The sequence below is a fragment of the Chionomys nivalis genome, chromosome 6 (assembly GCF_950005125.1).
Source record: "Chionomys nivalis chromosome 6, mChiNiv1.1, whole genome shotgun sequence".
Lineage (NCBI taxonomy): Eukaryota > Metazoa > Chordata > Mammalia > Rodentia > Cricetidae > Chionomys > Chionomys nivalis.
In genome coordinates, this window is record NC_080091.1 from 19388384 (window position 1) to 19405918 (window position 17535).

At 45.0% G+C, this 17535-nt stretch overlaps 1 protein-coding gene across 5 annotated transcripts in view; it reads right to left on the minus strand.

The window, feature by feature from the left end:
• Window positions 1–667: 667 nt before the first annotated feature.
• Window positions 668–17535, minus strand: part of Bcl11a (BCL11 transcription factor A) — a 96080-nt gene continuing 79212 nt past the window's right edge. Inside the window, exons 3-5 of one of the 5 annotated variants that reach the window (XM_057771759.1) lie at window positions 16046–16147; window positions 9190–10932; window positions 668–1176 (exon numbers count right to left, since the gene is read on the minus strand). In XM_057771759.1, the coding sequence (XP_057627742.1) occupies window positions 1085–1176; window positions 9190–10932; window positions 16046–16147 (1937 nt within the window). In that variant the 3' untranslated portion in view covers window positions 668–1084. Of the gene's footprint in view, window positions 1177–5015; window positions 10933–16045; window positions 16148–17535 lie in introns of those variants that run through there. The other 4 variants (XM_057771762.1, XM_057771761.1, XM_057771760.1 and 1 more) reach the window with 4 other exon arrangements.

Genomic DNA, 17535 nt, shown 5'->3' on the forward strand with positions numbered 1-17535 from the left:
TCAGCCGTGTCACAGATCTTTAGGATAGAAGGAGCTCATAGTTGAAAGAGTCTGTTCTGATAGTTAGCAACCTCTTTCCTCCAGCGATGCTTGCCCCTTGTCAGACCCTTTACCGCATTTTCGGATGTAAATATTAGGCAGTTTCATGTTTGTTCGTCTGCATTAAGACCTAATCACTGGAATTTGGAATCCTGGCATCAGGATATTTCACAAGCAACTACTGGCTTTTTACCACCCATCCGCTGTGATGTTATCTTTTCCCGAACTAAATTAACAAATGCAGCTTCTACATGTAGTCACCAAAAGCATATATTTGAGAAAGAGGATTCAGTGTGCCATATTTATGCATTATTTAATGGTATGCAAATTATAAGTCAGACAGGAAAAACCACACGTCAGCATTAATAAACAGCAATACTACTACATTAATTATGATATTGCTATGATTTATTCCCTAGTTTTGCATCTTGATTCTCTTTGAAAATGTATGCTATCTGATAAGCGAAAGCCTATTTCCTCTTGTGCATCTTCTTTCTGCCCATCCCTTGAGTCCGGTCCTCCTGCCCACCCCATGGGCTCCTGCAGGGAACAGGTACACAAACACAAAGCCCAAAGCGGCCACATTGTCTTGCGAACATTAAAAATTAAAGAACAAGCACACGCTGCCTAAAGCTCCAACATTTATTATGTCAATGTTAAGCACACTTTTTAAAAGACAACATAGAATGTATAGAAACAAGGGGTTCGGGACTCATGCTCATTTCCACAATAAGGGTGGCTGGATTGGCTGGTTTCAAAAGGGGTTGGACGGCGCTGGGACAGCGACGGTCCGGGGGCCCTCTAATGGGACGGGTGCACTGTTCCAATGTGGGTCTGTTTTTTTGTTTTTACTTTTTATTAAAAAATATAAATAAAATGGCACTGCAGGCCCAGGCTGGAAGGACTCGGCAGGACTCTTGTCTTCGCACAACGGCTTCGTGAAGGGTTACTGTCAGAGAACGCCACAAACTAGCAGGATGACGGGCCACGCTGACATCGGCTGGGCGGCACATGTCCACCCCGCCCCTGGGGGCTTCAAAGTTTCTCAGAACTTAAGGGCTCTTGAGCTTCCATCCGAAAACTGCCACACATCTTGAGCTCTCTGGGCACTACGCCGAATGGGGGTGTGTGAAGAACCTGCAAAGACGTTGGAGACAGAGGGAGGAAAAAAGAGTACAGGTGTGACTTGGCCTGGTGATTTTTCTGTTCTCTTGCTAGCTTTTCAAAATTACGACTTAAATCAACCACAGGGGGAGCCACTGGCACCATCTCTAATGTAATCTCTCCCTCCCTGGACACGTCCACCTCTGAGGTGCTTTCCCACACCTCCCGCCTCGTCACCCGAAGGACCCAGACTCCCTAACCCATCATACGGAAGGCCTACTGTACTTGGGACACACCTGGAAGGAAACACTGTTCCTTACGACTGGGAAAACTTGGCAGCAAACAGTCCTTCGGTCAAGGATAGGGGGAGAGGGGCGAGGGAAGGGAGACGGTTTCTTAAAATGATGATGAAATTATGAGGAAACAAAAAATCAAAATTGACGTGAAAGCAGCCCAACGAAAACATGGAATGTCATCAAGTTCAACGTCAAAGCAGCCAACGAGTTACCAGAGGCGAACAAACCTCTGAGGAGAAAACCAAAAAGTCGCCCTCAAATTGCACCCAAACTGCCTGGAGCTTCTTTTAGACATGCGGGTTTTTTTTTTTGTTGTTTGTTTGTTTGTTTGTGGTTTTGTTTTGTTTTGTTTTGTTTTGTTTTTTGGTCCCGGAGAAGGCAATGGTGAAGGGAGGGCAGAGGCGATGTTCCTCCAGGCTCCCCCACCCCACCCTCTGTGGGCATTGCCTTGAAGCAACAGAACTGAGAGTCCAGATGTGCTGGGGGTGAAGGCTAGCACTGTGGCATTCCAGGCCTCGTTGCCATGGTGACCTGAAGCAGGGGCCTGGGGCCTCCTCTCCCCTGACTCCATGAGGCAGGAGGCCTGGGGTCTGGAACTCAGCTGTGTTTCCACATACTGCCCCCCCCCCCAGCAGTGGAGACCAGGTGGACTCTAGGGGATCCTGTCCCTGGCCCAGTGTTAGCACTGCCCTTGAGGCCTTTTCAGGGGATGCCCCTCCAAACCCTTTTGTCTGACCCCACTACTTAAACTTAAAGCCCTAGTAGACAAAGCACACCATACACATATACCATATTCCTGGTTATTTAAAAACTCACCCAGCCCTCCACGGACCTGGGGGGGGGGGGTTCTGCTTAAGAGAAACTGTTTAGTTTGTCTCTCTCTCTTTTTTTTTTTCATTGTCTCTGTGAAAAATCTGGTAGATTCATGGTGCCTTCCTAACATAGTTTTTGCCATGTGACAGAGAAGAAAAAAAGAGTATTTGGATCAATCGCTGAGTTGTGTTCAGCCAAGTCTGGTTACTTAGTACAATGACCCTTGTGAACTGGATTGGCTCCTATTCCCCTTTGGGAGGGAGGGAGGGATCTGCTGCTCCCCATGACAGATGACACAGGGAATTAGAAACAGGCCAGACTCCTTCCCCAAAGACTGACTCCATGGTCATGTGCTATAGCAGATGAAACAGTGGTCTGACAGGATAATGAGATGCAAGATAGCCAGAGTGAATGGCCAACCAGCCACGTCTGCATTCTGCAGGGGTAGCAAGCTCTGGAGCACAGCCTATGCCGCCTAGTGTCCACTTCTTTAAAAAAAAGTTCTGGGAAAGCCTCAGGCGATGCTTAGGAAGATTTGCTAAGGAGAGATCATGCTTTTTCAAAGCTAGTGCTGTCTCAAGAAAATAATTTCCCAAGTAGGCTGAAAACGCTATCAATCGCAGCGAAATTTCTACAACTTAAAAATAGAAAAAAGTTCCCTAACACGCCAGGCCAGGGGACAATGAGTAAATTCCGTGGTAAAGAACACAGAGAACACAGTCATCAGCAACAACGCTTGGGTGTGGAAAGGATCACAAAACCAGAAGACACAGCATTTCCTCCCTAACTCTCAGAGGAAAGAAAGGGGGAGGCGGTCAAGACCATCCCAGGGGCTTCTCAGGTTCTTTTTGGGTTGGTCCCAAATAATCCTGGTGTCTTCCAGCCAAGCCCAGTGTCTGTGAAGAAACCACCTTGTTTCCTTCCTTTCGCAGTTGAAAGGATACCTAGTCCACCCTTCCCTGAGTTCTCACTTGAGCCCTCATGGATATTTACAATATGGGTCTGTTGCATATATATATACAAAACATGGTATTTAGATAAACAGTTCTAGCCACTGAATGCCCTGGTGTGGGCGGGGAGGGAGCAGGAGAATCAACTACTTCACACTTCCTGCCACGGCTGGTACACAACAAATGGCAATGCTCACCCCACTTCTGAGCAACCTTTAAAATGTGCCGGATTCGGTCTTTCTGAAGACCGTAAATGAGAAGATAGCAAGTGATCCCAGGAAGGACAGAGACACACTGGAAACATTTATAGGGGCTAGAATTTGCTGTATTCCTGCTTATTACGTTTTTTTTTTTTCCAAATGAAGGTCTCTTTGTTTTGCTTTGTTTATTCCCTTGGGAGCATCCTGGGCATCAGGAGTTCACCTGCACAGATAACATTCTACTGGCATGTCAAGACTTTTCAAAGCTCAAAGTGAATTCTCGGTGATAATGGACAGTCTTGGTACTTCCTCCTTCAAAGATCTATCGGTAATTCATGTTATGTGGTGGGAAATTTTTTTTTTAAATTCCTCTCTAGTACAATTTAAAATGTTTGGGTTCAGGCTAGAAAATGTCCCTTAGAAGTCCTATTCTCCGTGTCCAAGTTTTCATGCCCCCTCCGCTCACAGAGCTTCAGAAGTAATATTTTATCGAAGGGTTGTAATAAGTCACGAGAGGAAGTAACCTGAAGAAGCTGTCTCCCAACAAATTTATTTAACTTTGGGACCATGTAAATCAAGCATAATCTGTGATTTATCACCAGATATTTGCACCCCTCCCCATCCCCAGTTTGATTTAAGAGATCTCAACTTATAAGGACACTGGATCCACCATTAATTCTGTCTGTCAGGATGCAAAATCTAATTACGCTAAGAGCATTATATACCGAGGAATTAAAATAAGTACTGTATATAAAATCTGCACAGCTGCATGCTGAGCTCCCCTGGACAGCACAATGGGGACCCACAGAAGCTGCATGGACATCTAGTATGAGGAAGAAGCCACTACCCTCTACAGCCAACAGGGTGCAGGGACATATTCCCATTTGCTCTGGAATCAGTTTGGTACCCAGAAAACACAGATTTCTTCCCTCAGTTTACTGAAGAAAAAAAAAAAGATCAACTTTCCCAAGGTGCTTGACCCTCCCCCCAGTTCCAAACGTCTCCCAGTGAAGTCCCCTTTTCCCACTCAAACTGGCTTAAAAAAATAAATAAATAAAAGTAAAAGCCAAATACCTCACTTTCTACTTAAAAAGACCAAACTCTTCTGGCCTCGTATAAAAGGCCACTTGGCGGTCACCAGGAGGGAAGAACTATGCGACAAAGATGCTACCACGAGAAGACAACAGAACAGCTTTTGTGGGGGTTTTTACAAAACTAAGAACACTGTCGGATCCATCCATCTACACTGGAGACGGGGAGACAGTACCACAGAGGCGTGTGCTATATCATAAGGCAGGTTGATGCTACAACACACAGTAGCTGGGAAACCGACAACACAGATTTCTAAGGAGAGGATTTTTAACACAGACCTAACCTGCTTTTCAAGCCATTGCAGAATATGAAAAGAAAATTAATTGAAGGGTTATCTACCCTTATTTGCCACCAGCAAGGTAGAACTTTTGATAGATAAATGTATACATATATATGTATGTATGTGTGTATGCGTATATACATATATACGCATACACACACACACACCTGTGGCATGTTCAGACCATAGCATTTCAGGATCACAAGGCAAACCGTGATGCATCTTAGGAGCCCAACAGCGGCTTCTGGAGATGTGGCTTGGTCTAGCCAACTCTGGTGGCTGGTCTCCACTCTATTCTTCCTATCCTTTTCCTCCCCTCATCTGATTGCTGTTTAACAGATTTAATCTATTTGCTGCCTTTGTTTCTGGAATTTTAGGGTTGAGGCAAAGAGTCATGTTTATTATAAGAGGTCACTCTGTGGAAAGAGGGAGCTACTTGTTTAAGGACCCCTTCTTTGGCAACACACTCTACGATAGGGAAATAGCGGGAGAACAGGAAGGACTTTGAGACACACGAGCACAGCAGAGAATCCAAAGGAAGTAAGTGGGCTGCTCCCAGGCTCACGTGTACCTAGTGCATTCTGCTAGAGACAGAGCAGAGGTTTTGAACAGTACACAGAAATCACTTTTCGTCTAAAACTGTAATGCCTAAAACTACTTCCACGGCTTGAGGTATGTCTATTAATATAGTAAGTACTTTATGCTCCTTTAGGGTATAATACACACATCAAAATGCCCATAGAAATAATTCTGAAAAAGACAGGCTGGCCTTCTCTCAAACCTGTTATTTTGTTGGAAGTAATTTACAGAGTGTGTCAAATGAGGACACAAGAAGCTTACATTGTACTTTAATTTTTTTATTTTTTTCAATAAAGGGACAAAATGGGTGTATGAACAGGTTAATGCAGACAACTGCCAAAAAAACACAGACAGTGGTTTTTCCAATAGAACTTAACAAAGACCAGAAACAAATACAATAAAAAGCCAGGTTGTAATGACCTTTGGTCATCCAAATAAAAAAAAATAAAAACAGAGAAAAATAAAAGATCAAATTAAGTGCCTCTGTTTTGAACAGGGCATATAAGCGATAATAAATAGTGACTCCCATAGTAAAAGATAAAATTTCAAGTTACGACAAACAGCTTTCATTACAGGAATAGAAAAGGCCAATAACAAAATATTCTGCATTGCCATTTACAAAAAAGTATTGACTAAAGCGGGCTTTCTCTTTAATATGCTTTGCATATGAAATTCTTTCCAATCTAAATATAAAGCACCATTTAGTTTTTGGCAATGAAAAAAAAACTGCAAAACATTGTTGTTGTTTTTTCCTTTTTTTTTTTCTTTTTCTTTCTTTCTTTTACTGCATATGAAGGTGGAGATGCTGGGAGGTGGGTGACGGGGGGAGAGGGGCAAAAGCACACTACAGAACAAACCAACGCTATTAGCTTGCAGTACTGCGTTACAGCATGGCAGCAGGAGCAAGGGACAAAAAGGATATGTACAACCCCATGACAGCCACCGTGTGACACTCTAGCAGGGTCCCCAAACAGCCATTACATGGCTTCTCGGTACAATGCCACACCTCTCTCTCTCTCTCTCTCTCTCTCTCTCTCTCTCTCTCTCTCTCTCTCTCCTTTTTTGAAGCATACAAATAATTTGCACTATATTATCCTGCCAAATTAAAAAAATATACTGTGGCAGCCTGTCTTTTTTTTTTCTACTACCAAAAAAGGTACATCGATACCTTTTAAGAGAACAAGCAACAGTTAAAAATACAAGCTTCAATATAAATACTATAGTGCCTAACACTAGATGAACATTTAATTCAAATACCATTCTAGAAATACAGAAAAAAGACCATAAATGTGTTTTAGCATAGGAATCAACATGAGTGTGCATTTTCCTATATTTAAGTACTATAGAATCTTAAACCTTTCCCCATGGATGTTTTTGTACAACCTGAAGAGCGGTGTGTGATCCAAGGCAGAGAATTTCCACTACCGTTTTTAAATGGATGACAGGTCTTGCAACACCACCAAGACAATGGAACCCTATAATGCTGTCCCCCCCCCTAAGTATAATGAAGTGTCTTTTTTAAAAATTTTTTTCTTAACATTTATACTTAAAAAAGTTTTGTACAAAAAAATCCTTGCACTGTAGAAGCGAAAGCATCATTCATTTCTATGTTAAGTGTGTTCTTTGTCCATCCACAGCGCTTGCAATGTTGCGTCCAAGTAAGCTCATTAGTCAAGTAAATGGCTGGCAAAGTTTTTTGTTTATTTTTTTTTGATTTTTGTTTTTTGTTTTTTTGTATTTTTTTTAGTTTTTAAAAATTTTTTTAAATGCTCATCAATGAGATTGTGTTCAATTTTTTTTTTCAGCATTCTTGCAACTTTTCCCTTAATAAAGACCTGTAAACTGGGAAAACTGTACAGTGCACTTAATTGTCCTATCTGAGCAGGTTTATTTTATACTCAACCTCTGTATCTCTGATTAGAGAAAAAGATACAGGCATCATAGGCAGAGTCAAGTGCTATTGGAACACCAACTGGGGCAGATGCTAGCTTAATTTAAAAAAAAAAAAGAAGAAAAGAAAAAAAGGAAAGAAATAGAAAAAAAGAAAAAGGAATCAAATAAAATGAAAGCAATGAATTGTCTTCTGTGTTAACACAAATAGCACGCAGTGTATGGGAAAGAACGCAGGACAACTTTTAGGGAGCACAGACACAGATGCTGCTGCTCTTAAAACTCTTTCTCTTCCTTTGAAGAATGTCACATTAAATGTACGTCTTAGCAATTCATAGTTAATCATCACTGTATCACTATTAGCTTATATACCTGCTCTAGTTTAACATGGCGAGCAGTGCCACACTGTGCTAAGGAATCACTGGTTGTATGTTTCCGTCACACTGCGACACCCTCTTCTTTTGAATACAGTCTAAAAGATCTTAAGTGTATCGTTCGATTGTCCACTTGACAACCATGTGGGTCTGCATCTATTTCTTTTGGTGCCAGAATGTCATTAAATGCATTACTTTAGACAACTCCTTCCTAATGTTATTTCACCACCTTCCAGGGCCTTTGCACACTTCACATTCAATTTCATCATCATTTAGAAAGAATAAAATAAAACTTTAGGCAAAACAGCCCATTCCTTTTAAGCTCTCACCAGGAGCAAAGTAGCTTTTATACTGGTATAATCAGTTCTGTTCACAAAGTTAACGTCGAGGGAAAAGATGAGGGGTAACTGGGACATAGTGGGTCACATTTTAGGTAGCCATTGTTGTGAAGAGAACTACAAGCTAGATCCTAAAGTTCATTGCCTCACCCAATGCTGAATTAAGCTACAACTTTATAACAAGCAGAAAGAACCATCAACATGGTTTTAATAGATCCAAGGCACTCATATTTTAAAACCAAATGATAGAATAAAACTCGTTTTTCTGTTAATTTGTCAATTCAAGGCCTTTTTTTCCCCTCTCCAATTAATACATGAAACCCTTTAGAGACAGACATTTAGCACATTCTTTTTTCCCCTAGTGCGCTCTGTTCTGTCTGTAGAGGGTCTGTGAACCCAAACACTGTTTTCCCTCCATTATAAAATAAAGCTGTACATGATATGTATTACAGAATTATGCAGCATGGTTTGTTTCTTTTTCCCCTCTCTCTCTCACTCTCTCAGAACGGAACTGGAAACAGCAACGTGTTTGCTCATAATGAATTAGGGACAATTTAAAATAGCCATAACATACCGTACATGCTGTCTAAGTTTAAAAAAAATACACAACATGTAAATTATTGCACAAGAGAAAGGCTCAAAGTTTGCGTAAAATGCAACAGTATTGCCCCAAACAGATCATGCATTCAAACGGTGAGAACATAAAGAAACTTAAAACAACAAAAGAAGAAAGAAAAAGGAAAAAAAAAAAAAGCAAAAACAAAACAAAAACCAAAAACAGGTGTGCTGGTGACAAGCACTCTCAATCATATTCTTAGCTTCCATCACTTCTGTTGTTTGTTTGTTTAATCACATGGGACTAGAAAAAAATCCTACAGGGAGTAGGGCTGGAGGACAATGGGAAGAGGTGAAAGGGGGGCATCAGGTGGGAGTGAGGGAGGGGTATTAATGTACCTCTATTCAGTTTTTATATCATTATTCAACACTCGATCACTGTGCCATTTTTTCATGTGTTTCTCCAGGGTACTGTACACGCTAAAAGGCATCTTACAAATTTCACATTTGTAAACGTCCTTCCCCACCTGGCCATGCGTTTTCATGTGCCTGGTGAGCTTGCTACTCTGGGCACAGGCATAGTTGCACAGCTCGCATTTATAAGGCCTTTCGCCCGTGTGGCTTCTCCTGTGGACAGTGAGATTGCTACAGTTCTTGAAGACTTTCCCACAGTACTCACAAGTGTCGCTGCGTCTGCCCTCTTTTGAGCTGGGCCTGCCCGGGCCCGGACCACTAATATGGGGCGTGCTCCCTCCACTTCCCGTGCCGCTGCGCCCCGAGATCCCTCCGTCCAGCTCCCCGGGCGGTGTGGAGAAGCGCAAGCTCCCGTTCTCCGAGGAGTGCTCTGACGAGGAGGCGAAAGGCGATTGTCTGGAGTCTCCGAAGCTAAGGAAGGGATCTTTGAGCTGCCTGGAGGCCGCATAGCCAGCGAGCCACTGCGAGTACACGTTCTCAGTGTTGGGCATCGCGGCTGGGGGCAGGTCAAACTCCTTCTCCAGCTTGATGCGCTTGGAGAAGGGGCTCAGCGAGCTGGGGCTACCCAGCAGCAGCTTTTTGGACAGACCCCCTGAAGCTGATTCGCCAGGGGAGCAGCCACGGCCGTTAACAGTGCCATCGTCTATGCGGTCCGACTCGCCGGCCACCGAGTCTTCATCGCAAGTGTCCCTGTGGCCCTCGGCCTCGGCCAGGTGGCCACGCTTATGCTTCTCGCCCAGGACCTGGTGGAAGGCCTCGCTGAAGTGCTGCATGGAGCTGAGCACCATGCCCTGCATGACGTCGGGCAGGGCGCGACCCTCGTCGCCCACGCCCACCACCGCACCCCGAGAGCTGTTCTCATGGTGGCGCGCAGCCTCCAGGCTCAGCCCGAAGCCGTAGTCCACCCTCTCGCTCTCCGTCAGCTCCTCCTCCTCCTCTTCCTCCTCTTCCTCTTCTTCCTCATCGTCCTCCTCTTCCTCCTCATCCCCGTTCTCTGGGATCAGGTTGGGGTCATTCTCACTCTTGAACTTGGCCACCACTGACTTGAGCGCACTGCTGGCGCTGCCCACCAGGTCGCTGGTGCCAGGTTCCGGGGAGCTGGCGGTGGAAAGGCCGTCGTCGGACTTGACCGTCATGGGGGACGACTTGTGCATGTGTGTCTTCATGTGGCGCTTGAGCTTGCTGGCCTGTGTGCACGCGTGGTCGCACAGATTGCACTTGTAGGGCTTCTCACCAGTGTGGCTGCGCCGGTGCACCACCAGGTTGCTCTGAAATTTGAACGTCTTGCCGCAGAACTCGCATGACTTGGACTTGACCGGGGGCTGGGAGGGAGGAGGGGCGGATTGCAGAGGAGGGAGGGGGGGCGTCGCCAGGAAGGGTGGCTTGCTACCTGGCTGGAATGGTTGCAGTAACCTTTGCATAGGGCTGGGCCGGCCTGGGGACAGCGGTGGACTAGACGTGTTCCCTGCCAGCTCTCTAAGTCTCCTAGAGAAATCCATGGCGGGAGGCTCCATAGCCATTGGATTCAACCGCAGCACCCTGTCAAAGGCACTCGGGTGATGGGTGGCCAGGGCCATCTCTTCCGCCCCCAGGCGCTCTATGCGGTGGGGGTCCAAGTGATGTCTCGGTGGTGGGCTAAACAGGGGGGGAGTGGGTGGAAAGCGCCCTTCTGCCAGGCCGGAAGCCTCTCTCGATACTGATCCTGGTATTCTTAGCAGGTTAAAGGGGTTATTGTCTGCAATATGAATCCCATGGAGAGGTGGCTGGGAAGGACATTCTGCACCTAGTCCCGAAGGGATACCAACCCGCGGGGTCAGGGGACTTCCATGTTCGCTTTCTAAGTAGATCCTTAATCCATGAGTGTTCTGTGCGTGTTGCAAGAGAAACCATGCACTGGTGAATGGCTGTTTGCAAGTCGTACATGTGTAGCTGCTGGGCTCATCTTTACCTGCAAAATAACACAACACCAACATCAATGTTGAATCACGGAGGCAGGCATCAGCAACTGCTTATTCATTCACGTCCCAACAACATTCAGCCTCTCCTGGCCCCGCCCCCTCAAGCCTTGCCTTCACCCACCCACCCCTTCATGAGTCCTCCACATCCGGTGCCCAACAAATCTTTGTCAAATTGATCTTTACAACATTTAACTCTGTTCTAAGAATTCCGCATGCAAGCCCTATTGCATAAAGCCCCATACAGGAGCACTCCATCCCAGGGTCCCCAGCAAATGTCTTCTCAACATCCCCACCCCACTTGCTGTGGTGTGGGCAAGTCACTTCACGCCTGTGCCGCTGTCTCATTGGTTGAATAGGGCAGTGGGACAAGGCCAAGGCCAGAGCCCACTGGACTTCACTCAGGGAACTTCTGCTCCCTAACTCCTGTGGTCCTACTCCTGCTGGCTACAGGTGAACTTAACTTTCTCCCTAGGCAATCACTGCATAGAGATAACAAAAAGGCAAGGTCAAATGAATACAATGGTCCTACACTGCTTAGGAGGAAACACATGAATTCTTGGTTTTGTTAACATGACAAGAGACCCCCCCCCTAAAAAAAAGGCTTTAGAAGAAGAAAGAGCAGCATCCTTCTCTTATCCCAGCTGGTGTGTAAGGACACCATCCTATAAGGACACCCATGTTTAACCTCAAGGGGATGTTGTGATTAAAATCTCAAAAGAAAAATTTAATTCTGCATTAAATGAAAAGCTGTATTGAATCCTTAGGAGGTTGCCTAAGCGCCACAAAAGAGGGCGCAGGGAAGTTAGAGGAGTGGCTGGTGCCAACTTGGGCAGCCCCAGCATACTGGTGGTAGGAGCACTGAAGGCAGCCAGCACGGTGACAGGCAGCAGGCTGAGCAATGCCACCCTAGCCTCCTCCTCATTATTTTGAGAGGCTAACAACGTGAACCAAATTATACAACATCCTGCGCCCTCGGCTGAGACTCGGCTCCGTTGAGAGAGAAACAGAAAGATACAGTTCAGCTAGTCAACTCTTTGGCCAGGAGCCAAGCTGTCTGGAGAAGGGCCTGCTCAAGGCAGGTTATTTCTCTCTTACTGAAAAGAACCCAAGAGTGGGTAAACGCCACTTTGGCAAAGAGGGGGCCAGCTTTACTTCACAAAAATCATTCATTTTTTTCCCTGATAGTTCAACTTAAATATATATTCCCGTATATGCTTATATGTGTGCACACATAAATGGAGAACATGGAGTATATGAACGGAGCTAATCAAGAGTTAACCAGGCGATTGCAACCTTAAAAAAAAAAAAATCCAGAAGAGACAGCAGCCTAGGGACAGGGGTGAGAATAGCTGATGGCTCAGGGATTAAAAAATAAAAATAAAAAAGACTGTGCTTAAAATATAACTGAGAAATACACTTTCTCCCTAAATGAGAAGGGGCCATGAAACCCATGGCTAGCATTTTGTAAGTAACTTTTTCAATGGGGCAAGACTCACCAGGGAGCTAAGGAGTGGGCATGAGGAATTCATCAATTATAGAATTCCTCCATTTAGCAAGTCAGAAAGAAAAGCTGCCAAGGTCTTCTGAGGAGCCCCAAACACTCATATTCCAAAACAAGCCAGCCTCGCTCAAGCACTTGTCTAAATAATGGACTCCTGCCCTGCCCTTGCAATTTACTTTACAATGCATTTATAATCTCACTCAATATAGCCCACTCCTGGGGAAATCTCTTTAACAAGATTAGATGGGAAGATACCAAAATTAGGTTTCAAACATTTGTCTAATGTAGAAGGAGGAAGAAAGGCAGAGAGATTTTGAAAGAAAATGCTGACATTAGAATCACATTATCTGCCTATTTTTGTTTGCCTCTTTTCTTCAAAGGGAAATAAAAAGCTTCATTGAGAGTATTTTCATAATTTTTTTGTTGTTATTGAACAATGACTTGGGTCCTAAATAGGCAGGGGGGAAAATCTGGTTCCAACCACTGTGCCCTCCATGGCTCTCTCCTTTGCAGCCCTAGGACTCTGGGTCATTATCATATATTTAGCCTGGCAATCAGAATTGGGTAACCAAGGAGCTTTGTCGGCTGAAGCAAATCCTTAACACTTTCGTCACTCCAAATGACTTAAAATCATATTTGACCCCCAAAATCTCTTAAAGCCTGAGGATGGACCCATAATTAGCAAGGACGGTTCCAAATGTGCTGTGACGGCCCTGATCAAAGCCAAATTCTGTGCGTGCTAAGCCACGCCCAGCGTCTCATCCATGAGTTTCCGAGAGGCTTAAGAAAGGTCCGTTTTATTTTGCTTCCTAAAAAAGAAAATGTTTTTCCGAGGCAGCTATGTGATTATGTTACAGGGCATTAACGCTATGATGTGGGCCTTCCCCTCTCATACATCAGCTTAGAGAAAACGGCTTTGATCTTATAACGAGCACACAACATACAGCTTTTCACTATTGCATTCTATATTCCCATCAACTAGATATTCTAGATCATGAGGGGCAGCTAGTATAATCATAATGTCAACGAGAAGGGTGTTACGATCGAGACTAAAGATTACATAGAAAGAGCCGCTCTGAAACTGGTAATTATTACCAGTCCACTAATAGCAAACGATGCATTACAATTTCACCATATAATCTGTGTTTCGCTCGGCTCATGCTGGCACACCACATTATATTACAGTGCTCACAGATTCTAAATTCCTAAACTGCAGTCATCAATAAATGTGTTGCTCGCCGTAATTTGTGAAATTACTTTGTTCATAACATCTTTGATGGTTTAGAAAGACCAGAATTGATTTCCTGCATGGCAAAATTAGGGCTACATTGATTTATTGATGTGTAAAATATAATAATATTCTTCATTTACTCTGATGAGAATCAACTTCTCACTCTGAGAGCCTCATTGGGCATTTACCAGGATTGTTTTGATTTAGAGCAATAAACTGAGCCCTGCCCCTTGCCGGTACGAGAACCCAAGGCACTGAAAGGGTTAAACCCAGCTGTTAGCCTATCTACTTACTGACTTCTATTTTATTTCATTTTATGACAACGGTCTCCATTTCTAAATGTACCACCGAAGTGAAAAGTCATGTGACTGCGGCCTCACGACTGGAAACAGCAAGGAGGTCTGTGATAGGACCTTGAATGGCATTTCCCAGCTTGTGACTCGGTGCCCAACAAATGAAATTTCCCTGGGCCTTGGGATTCCTTCATGTAAAATGAGCATTAAAAACAGGACCTTTAAAGAATGGTTGGGTCTAAAATAGCAGATGCATACATAGCCAGGTGTAATCTATCAGGTCCAGCATGCAGGTTTTCATTACCACCGGGTGTGATTAATTATGGGTGAGTGTGTGTGTGTGTGTGTGTGTGTGTGTGTGTGTGTGTGTGTGTGTGTGTGTAACTAACCGCATTACACTCCCAACACAGCTTGGAAAGAAGGTCCATGGCAACTTCAACCCAGACTTTGGCAACAGAGGCAAATGGGGAATTCTAAGCCGCTGTTAATGATTTCACTGTCAAGGAGGCCACGGGTCTCTGAAAGCCAAGGACGGTCCATGTAGCTGAAGAGGATGAACACTAGCTTGTCCTAGAGCTTTCTGGAGCCCACAGTCCCTTGGCACATGGCGCCGTCTGATTGCTCCTCTGCTATTACATGAGCACTGTGAGTGGCGGGAGGAGGGAAGGAAGGGCTTCTGCGTCTGGCTTTGACCTCTCCACCCTCCACTGCCCCACTCAGTCTCCCTTCCCAGGGTGACTGTGTTCCCACAGCCAAGTCAGGCCCCACGCACCCCTGATGGCGGGCAGGAACTCAAATCTGTGAAGTCACCCCCTAAACTCTCTGCAGTGACCTAACCCGGACTGGGGCCCAGCTTGGGGGAGGGCGGGGGGGGGGGAGGGAGAAGGGTGCTTTTACTCCCACCCTCAGTCCTCGGGACTCAAGGGCTTGTGAAATCCTACAACAGTTCCCTGTTACCTGGGATTACCTAGGAGCGAGAAAGAAAATAAACAAGTGGCTTTGAATCTGCTGTGGAGGTGCACGTCCTGCCCTAAGGCAAAGGCACCGTTCACAAGATGGGTAAGGCTAGTGACCCTCTCTGGAAAGGAAGCCTCACTGATAGCCGGGCTTTTGCATCTCATACTTTGTTATGCTCTTTCCCGTCCTTTTTTTCTTCCCACAGCCACAGTGTTTTGTTGTTGTTGCTCTTGTTGTTGTTGTCTTGAAAATAAACATTAGATGCTATTTCTCCCTTATCTTGAACCTGCTTTGTGTGTGTGTGTTTGGGGTAGAATCAATTCTCCCTTCAAATATTTTGGCCATGTGTGATTCATAACCACATACTTCTAACCAGAGAAGAAAACCGAACTGCTTACTAAAACATCTTTCAGGATGATATATAAATATATTCATAGATTATGAATGAATAAATCTGACTTCGTAAAGAGGTCCCACTACAGAAGTTATGGTGGTGGAAGGCATGAGTGTGGGAAGCGGCAGTGGGCTCGCTACATTTCACCTACATTTCTGGGCATATTTTCTCTAAAATAAGGAGAAAAACAAGTATATTGTTGTGTATCTGTATGCATATATATACATATATAATAACCACATGTATCTATAAATATACCATGTTCAGATACACATGTGAATGCATAAGTAACATGCATTAGATTATCTCGGGAGCAACTGTAAGCTGCCTGTGGTCCTGGCCCCTGCTAATGATGCATTGCCAAACAATTTGAAGCCTCTGCAAGGCCATAGGAGTGAATGTCCAGTAGTAAGAAGGGCTGTGAACACAGGAACGTACCAGCTACCAGCTATGGAGCCAGACAAGACCCAGGGGAGAAACCCCCAGGGACGAGCTGCTGTCACTCAGGGTCTCCCGTGAGGAAAGCAATGCGAGGGGAGGGAAAGGCACTCTCAGGACTACGAACAGGTAAGGAGAGCTGGTGCCAAGTGGGTAATGAAATAGTACATATGGGGTACCTGTCTATGTTGGGGGAGACTCCCTCCAGTACTGAAAAGTAAGGACCGTTTTCAGGAACTCTCATCTCTACACACATGTATATTTGTAGAAGAGATAACATTCAACTTACAAATACCCTGCGGGGCATATTCTGCACTCATCCCAGGCGTGGGGATTAGAGCTCCGTGTGCAGACCGAGGGGAGGACAGGCCCCTCCAGTGCAGAAGTTTATCTGTGAAAGAAACCCAGAATCAGGCACTGCAGCCATAAACAACGTGCATCGTAAACCACGGGATATCACATTTCACTTCCATTAAAATAGATTAACATCATTACAACAGCCTTGCAGATAGTTACCAGGCCCTGGCCCCGCAACAAACAGCAGCAGAGAGCTGTCCCCCACAGGTTTTGTTTTGTTTTTCATTTTGGTCCTTATTTTTTTGGACAACAAGAAAGAGGTTGGTTTGAAGTCTGAAGCAGGGGCTAGTTCTTAGGTCCTGCTCCTTATTTGTTGTTGTTATTTGATTATTACAAGGCATAGAGAGATCGCAAGGAGAAATTGGCACTAACAGGGTGGGCCAGAGAAATGGGGTTTATCTGCAAGGCTGTTTGACACGAATTCAGTGACTATAGACAAACCCATGCCAACAGCAGGCTAATAGAGCGGGTTTGTGAACCACTCTTTCTTTCAGGGAATAACACTGTTTAGCTTCCTCGACCTGCAGGTATTTCAGTGCTCTGTGGGCCACACTCTAGAATCCTGTCAATGGACGCCCCAGGAAGGCGTGCCTTCTCACGGTACAAAGCACTGAAGAATGAAGGTTAGACCCTTAGCATTTAAGTAACTTTGGCCATGTCCTCCCATCCCTGTAGGGCAAAGGATAATGCTACTGACAAGACAAACAAACAAACAACAAAAATCCCAAGGGCAGCGCCCAGAAACTAAGGCCTGTGTTCCCCATTCCAGCACACACTGGCCGACACGAACCACTGCTCACCACTGCATGGAAATCAAGAGCCATAGAAGCACTTTTAGCTGTGGGTGTTTGTAGGAAAGGAAACGGGGTTTGTGCATCCTTGGGACGCTCAATTCTGACTTCAATGCACAGCTTTTCCAAACACACCCCGGCTAACTACCCTTCTGATGACCTAGAGGTGGCGGGGGAGACAGATGAAGCTCATGTGTTCATGAAGTTCAGGAGAACTGAGCTGGGTGGTGAGCGAATGGGGCATGGTTAATAGTACCAGCACCTAACAGCACCGCCAGTGTATTCCGGGACAGTTGCCATACACAGTGGGTCACAACCTCACGTGGGGGTCACATAACTAAATTAATTCAGAACTCAAACGAGTTTCTGGCCAGGGTTCCCACATGTGGGCTGTCATGGCAACGTGCACAGCCCACTGTTCCAGCCACTTAGGCCAAGTAACTGCTGGCCTGAAACACCTGAGTGCAGACTCTGGCTCATGGAACATTCTGAGCTGCCGTGTTTTTATTACAGAGTTGACCATCTCTTACAAAGAGACCTAATACTTCCTGACAGCTATTCTTAAGCATGCAAGCATCAAATTAGTCTATCTTTGGATTGAATTGTGATAGATAGTATGTCTTATTCATTC